This window comes from Camelina sativa, chromosome 18 (genome assembly GCF_000633955.1).
Source record: "Camelina sativa cultivar DH55 chromosome 18, Cs, whole genome shotgun sequence".
NCBI lineage: Eukaryota > Viridiplantae > Streptophyta > Magnoliopsida > Brassicales > Brassicaceae > Camelina > Camelina sativa.
Genome location: NC_025702.1, coordinates 16,355,966 through 16,363,495, shown reverse-complemented (window position 1 = coordinate 16,363,495; position 7,530 = coordinate 16,355,966). Strand labels below are relative to the sequence as shown.

The following is a 7,530-nucleotide window of genomic DNA, read 5'->3' as shown; positions in this document are numbered from 1 at the left end:
AAAAAAAAGCAGAGAGCTGAAGCAAAATAGAACAAACAAAGAGATAAGACATAAGAGATCAAACAAAGAGATCTTAGCTATGATTCTCAACAATTTGTCACGATTATTATTAGGCTTTAACGAATTTGGTTTCTTATTTGGAGCAGAGTAGCCTAATTCCGATCACCTCAAGCATACGGTAATGGTAACTTCGACGTACGTGTTAAGACGATGACGAAAACAATGTAAACAATCTCAAACACACGATGCACTTGATGTCAAAAAGTTTTTTTTTTCAAATAAATTTTACATTTTATTCAAAGAAAAGAAATAATTATTTGTATTGAATAAAAAAAATGTGTACAATAGGATGATTAAAACACCATATTTCTCCAAGAGATATTCTAAACAAACAAAAAAAAACCTTTAGCTATCATATCTAATAAACATAACATTAACTAGTAGCAGTCATCGCTCTCATAACACACTTGCTAAAAAAAAAAGAAAGAAATATAACTACAATATATAGAAATCTTCATCAGGGTATCGAAAGCAAGTCCTGATCACTGCCCAGCAGCAATTCTTCAATCCAATCTTCAAACCGTTCATTCTCCATGGCTTCAACCTGCTCATCCACCTTCTCTCCTCCGAGTGCTTCTTTTTTCTGCTGCTCCCAGAAAGAAGAAGATGAAGACGACTCATCATCATGCTGATCATGATTAGTAGAAGTGGAAGCTTCCTCGTGATGATCCTTCTCCTTCTTCTTCTTGGAATTCCTTTTCTTGTGAATCTTGCGCGGGACGACTAGCTCCTGATCAAGCTTATCTTCCACATGATGATCATTCTCCTTCTCCTTCTCCTTCTTCTTCTCCGACCATTTTTTCTTGTGAATCTTGCAGAGGACTGTGTCCTGGAACGTATCAGTAGGTAGCCTAAACTCGTCCATAATCCAGCTTTCGTTGCTTGGAACATCAATAGAAACACTACCGCCGTCTCCTCTCTTCTGCTTCTTGTTCTTGTTCTTGATGGCGCTATGATAAGTAAAGTTTTGCTTTATCCCGATGACCTTCCCTGTTTCCTCGTCGATGATATCTTCTTTCCCATTCGCATTCCAGTTCCCACGGTCAATGCCATCTCCGATGATCTTCCGCTTCGAGTACTTACCACAACCAACCTTCTCTTTAGAGATCTGAGTATTTCTACTGACATAATACCACTCATCTTCCTTCAGGAAAGGATGGTTGGTGTGGTCCAGCAACCATGGCTCCTTGGCATAAACATCTTTCACCACTATAAAGTCTTCCATGGGCTCACCTCTTAGCATTGGTATAAGATAAGAGTTGATAACTTCCGGCCCCGTGGGATCAAAGTGAAGTCCTTCATCCTCTTCGTAGTAGTCGTTCATCCTCTTTGTTCTGTGATTGAACGTAGCTTTAGATTATGATGAGAGAGAGATATGAGAGATTATGAGTTCATGTGTCTTCATATATACTGGTTTAGGTGTCCTATAATTCCACGGGTTTCTTTTGTTAACATTATCTCAATATTGTTTTAAAAGTTTTTGTATATATCTCTTAATTTTGTTTTTCTAAACAATATATAAAATTGTATTATTTAAAAAAAATATTAAGATATATATCTCAACATTGTTTTATTTTTGTTGTATATATATCTTAATATTGTTTTTAATATTTTGTATGTATATCTTAATATTGTTTTTATTAATAATATAAATTGTTATTATTTTTAAAAAATATTTAGATATATACGAAATTCTAGTTAAAAATAAACTATTCAGTTTTAAGATGACGCAACAAATAAATAAGTTAGTTTTAAATCTATTTGCAACTAATTTCTATAGAACTTTATTGATTTGTTTCCATTAAACACTCATGAAACAATAATATTCTTTCTAACCAAATAAAATATTATTCGTTAGTCTGGTAATTAAATAATTAGTATGTACTCTTAAGGAATTGATATAATTAAATAAACACATGAAAACAACATGCAAGTTTATGAAGCAACTGAAATATGTGCTATCCTATATCTGAGATACTCTCACAACACACATTATCATCCGATGTAAATTACATTTTTAGCGGGGGAAAACCTGTTACTTCCTTTCCAAGCATCAGTTCATACTACAGTTTTGACGATTTGGGAAGAGGACAACATTTTAATAGACGATGCTTGAAATTCTTAAAACCTATAAAGTTTTCATTTTATGTATTTTTGTCCAATATAATTTATATTGGACAATCATAGAATGCAAAAGGCCAAGTTTTTTGTTTGTACTTCTTCTTCTACGTACTTCAAGGGCCACCTCTCCTGGCTTCGACTTGTTCATCTTTCTCTGACGATCAACCGTGTTATCCTCAGTGATGGGTTCTCTTCCGGTGGCAAAACGGAGATGTGGTCAATCATTGAGCATTATTGTCGACACATTGTAAAGATATTGTTTTGAAAACAATATTAAGGTTTTTGGTGTGTGATGATAATGATTGTAGAGAATGGGATAGGTTTGAGTACTGCGTCTATATTATGTTAGTTAGGATCTTTGTGTTTGCTTCTCGTGAAAATAATTATATATCTGGCAATGTCACTGGAGTTTCCTTTTTTGCTTTTTACACTAAAAATAGTAATGGAGTTTCCTTTTCTTCATCAGTTATTTAAAACCAAATCTTACCGTTATGGATGCTTCTTAAATTTCCAAAGCGATTTAATTTACAAACATTTGGTTTACTAATTAATTTGGGCTTTTAGTCATCGGATGACCACAAATAATCTCCATACGTTACAGAAATTTCAAAGCCCATGACTTTGCCATTTTCTTATTTTGGTGGCTGGGAGAGAATTTAGTCAATTTTAACTGACCATATTTGTTTTGAGAAAAAAGCTTAAAAATACTTGATTTATTTTTTATTTGGAAGTTTAATACCTCATGTTAATTTATTATACCAAAAATACTTCATTTAATTATTGTTGAATAAAAAATACTTGATCTTTGTATTATTGGTAGATTCATACCTCTAACTTAACATCTGTTAACGGGTGTAACGGAATCATTTGATGATGTTTAAAGTTTTAATTAAAGTTTTAGTAGATATATATTATATAGACAGTTATGGTACGAGTTATGTTAGCGTGGTCTGGTGGTAATGGTTGGGAATATCCTCACACCATGTGCGGGTTCGATACACATCAAAAACAGATTTTTTTTCCCGGTTTAACCTCTCTCTCGTGTCTTGTCGGTGATGAGCAATAACATCTTCGTTGCAGTACTTCGGCGCGGCGAGGACTGAGTTGCGGCCGAGATCTGTGGCGGCGAGTTTAGCGATGTCGTCGACGAGGATCAGATCGAAGTACATGTATACGACGCGGCAGATCGGAGGAGGGAGAAGATCGGTATTCGATGCGGCGGACACAGCGAGGGAGGAGATCGGCGAGATAGCTTCTAGTGTAGTTTAAAAGACAGTCCAGTGCGGAGCGGATTGAGGTGGACAAAAAGATTCGATGAACGAAGATGTTATTGCTCATACATTTTCTTCTGATTCATCATCACCAGCGAGACACGAAGGTTAAACCCAAAAAAAAATTCTGCTTTTAATGTGGATCGAACCCGCATATGGTACGAGGTTAAACCCAATCATTACCATCAGACCACGCTAACATAACTAGTACTATAACTAAATGTACAATATATATCACGTAAAACTTTAATTAAAACTTTTAACACCGTCAAATGATTTTGTTACACCCGCTAACGGATGTTAAGTCAGAAATATGAATCTACCAATAATACAAAGATCAAGTATTTTTTATCCAACAATAATTAAATGAATTATTTTTGTTCAAATAAATTAACATGAAGTATTAAACTTCCAAATAAAAAATAAATGAGATATTTTTAAACTTTTTTCCTTATTTATTTTATCACGCGTTTAACTGATAGTATTACTTAGTTCAGATTTTTTTTCTCGTTTATATTCAAAACTGACTTTTGTTATATAGCTGCAGTATATATTAGAGTAAATTAGGGTGGGAAAGTTTCCCACCATGCATAATTAAAGACTAGAAGGGTTATTTTTTCTTCCTTCAATAGGAAAAATTACTTTACATAATAGTATAATACTAGAGAGAAATTGACTCATTATTAATCCCACTAGGTTACTCACCAGAGCAAAAACAACAACAAAAGAATCATGTCCTAAAAGATAAAATTTAGGGATTGATCAAAAAGTATATTCATAAGAGAATAGATGTGTCTATTCAGGTTTTTTTTGGCTGATTTGTTTTGAAATCATATATCTACGAGAAAAAAAGGTCCATATATGTATTTCTTTAATAAAGATTGTTATATTTGTTTATACTTCTTTATATAATAAGATTTCTGTTTAAGCTTGAATACTTTAACATTTCACCCAAACAAAAACAAAACAAAAAGTAAGCGTCTTGCGCTTGACTCTTTAGCAAAGTAGTCGTGACGCGGAGTGGCTAAAGACAAGCAAACTATGAACACCGTGCTTACATTAAAATAGTAATTTCTGATTCGTTTATAACTTGTAGTTTACTCAGCATAATAATCTATACTATAAAAGTTGGTTAACTCTTTCTATTTGAGTGACATATTATCGGTGGAGACAGTGCCACATGTCTATCATCATTAAAAAAAAGTCTAAACTAAAAAAAATAGAAAACATCTTCTATGTTTTTATATATATATATATATATATATATATATATATATATATCCCAAAAACAGTTTCAATATTCATATAAGAAATTTAGAGAAGCTTAGAACATGTCCCAAAAAAGTAAATACATCACCAAAAGATAAAAATGCATCAGGAGTGAATTGATATCTCATGGTTTTTGTGGTTTTTAACCATGGTATAAATGTGCTTTTTGAGTATTTTGATTTGTTTTCTAGATTATTTTGTGTATTTATAGGTTTAGGTACTGATTGGCACGGATGGAACACAAAAGAGCTAAAAAAAGATGATTTGGAAGCATTAAGGCTGATCCACAAAGGTCGGAGACGAGTTCAAGGGACCGATGCAACCCAAAACATCGATCGATGCAGCTGCCACAAGCCAATCGGAAGTTTTCTCCACGAGCTTTAGAAGATTTACAAAATTTGCCCAAGTTTCATTTAATTGCAATTAAGGCCCAAGACGTGTTTTAGAGTATTTATAGGATTTTTATGGTCATTGTTTAGACCTAAGTTATTTTCTAGCAATTTTTCTGCCACATTTTGAGAGAGAGAGACCTTAAGAGCTTTTTGAGAGAGACAAGTCAAGACCCTGTTGAAAGAAGCTTTCTAAACTCTTTGTTTTCTCTTTTTGGTTATTATATGATATCTATTTTATTCATGATTTTTGTTTCAATAATCATGTCTGAGTAAATATCTAGTTAGGTTCAGGGTTTTCATAGGGTTTTTATGATCTATTAGATCTGCTGATTTATTAAGATTCTTATTCTTCTGTGATCTTCATCTTAGGTTGTTCTTCATATCAATTCTTGATTGATCACCTATAATTAATACATAGGAAAATAAATTGATATGAGAGTATAATTGATTTTCCTGATTAAACCTTTTGATGAGCAAAATTACTTCTTGCAAAGAGATTTGATTTAGTAATTTTGTGAACAATTTAAACCTGATTTTGAAGCTGATTTTTAACCTAGAATTTTGCAAAGAGATTTGGATTTTCTGGATTTAAATTTAGATAATATTTGCAGTGAGAACTGATTTATTTTACAATTGTGTTTAGAGTTTTAGATCTGATTTTTAATTGATTGAATCCTATTTATTGATTGATTTAATATTTCATAAATTTCTGAAAATTTCCCTGGACCTAGCGTTTTTAATTCCTGAATTTACAACACATTCTGATTCTGTTTTTGCATTGTTTTTAAATTAATATTCTGATTTAGCATAATTAAAAGATTAATAAGTCTATTGTGTGATCTAGAGTCTCTGTAGATTCGACCCCTAGAGTATTACAATTGCAAGGTTGTTAGTACCATTAAGGTATTACAATTTGAGCATATCATGAATCAAAGAGCCACTTCTTCTTCTTGACGTAAACCATGAATATATCGACTTATGGTTTAGGCATTACAATTTTGTTAATAGTTTGAAGAGTTGCAGTAATGATCGAGATATTTCTTAATATTGTAGAGAAATTCATGAAAGTTTGTCCCAAAAGAAATAAAATTTTATATATGATGAAGATTAGACTTTTGTTCACTATCAAATGGAAGTAATTGAATTAAACTGTAGAATGTTAGTTAGAAAAATACAAAGACAAATAAGAAGAGGGTTTTCATATTCTAATATTTAAAAGTTGTCAAAAATAAAATTAAATGAAATTCTTATGAAAAAAAATTTAAAGATATATTAAAAAATAGAAGAGCTAACATAAAGATAAAGTGTCTATTTTAATTATATCTATTAAAGAGTTAACCAAACTGCAATTCTTGATAAAAGAAAATGTTAGTGTTTTATAGTATATAATTGAGAAGTGAAGATATCTAAATATTTAAACTGCTTTTAAATGAATGTAAAATTTATTCAATTAAAAAACTCTTTGTTACAAAATATGCAATCTATGTGAAGTATTAAAAAAAATCAATGTCAAAAATATATTTGTAAAAAGATTTCATGAAAAACAAAGATTAATAAAAAGAAATAAATTAATACTAATAACACAACTGTTTAAAAAATGGCAAGCCCTATGCGCGCGGCTATTCATCTAGTAATAGAATAAAATATACTATGCCAAATGCTCTTTTCTGTCATAACATTATGAGATACTGATATTTATTGTATTTTGCCGAATGAACTTTCTGCGACAAGCTTAAGTGACCCTTTGGACATTTAAGATATGGTATCTTTTCCTTTTCATTTCGCTTTTTAAAACCCCATCTCACTTTTAATGTTGAGTGGGAGAAAAAAACAAAAGTGTAAAACTATACATGCATTTTTATAAAGAAAAATTGTTGGATTACATACATGTATTTAAAAGTTGAAAATATTGTTGAATGTTAGATAAACTACTAGTACTCGTGCACACGCACACGTGACATTCCTTTCTAAGGCTTAAGTTAGTGTTTTACTTTTTCTAATGAATTTTTTGGTAGTTATAAAACTACTTTATATATATGATTTTTTTTATCTGATTATTAATCTCATTTCATTTTGTATGTAATTAATGTTTTAGTAACATGCATGTTAACGACTCTGTAAACTAGAATTCATCTCGCAAAACCCTAAGTTTTAACAAATCGATTAAGTAATTCCTCGTCGGTGGATGGGAAAATAGTAGAGTTTGCAAACTTGATTGTGTTTTACGTATTTAGTTATTACTAGTTGCTAACTAAGAGAAGAAAGCGATTCCTCTTTTGTCTCTTGTCTTTTTAATTTTATTTTATTACTCGATCTTTACTTTAATACATCTTTTGTTGGTTGCTTTGTTTTGCTTATGATGAATATCCACTCAAAATAATAAAGGACTTTCGTCTTTCTTTGGTGGTGGTGTCCCA

The 7,530-nt window shown here is 31.2% G+C and overlaps 1 protein-coding gene across 1 annotated transcript; it reads right to left on the bottom strand.

Moving 5' to 3' along the window:
* On the bottom strand, positions 518-1,384 carry LOC104763568 (NAC domain-containing protein 35-like). The gene has a single exon (XM_010486924.1). The coding sequence runs from the start codon at positions 1,382-1,384 to the stop codon at positions 518-520; it is 867 nt and encodes a 288-aa protein (XP_010485226.1).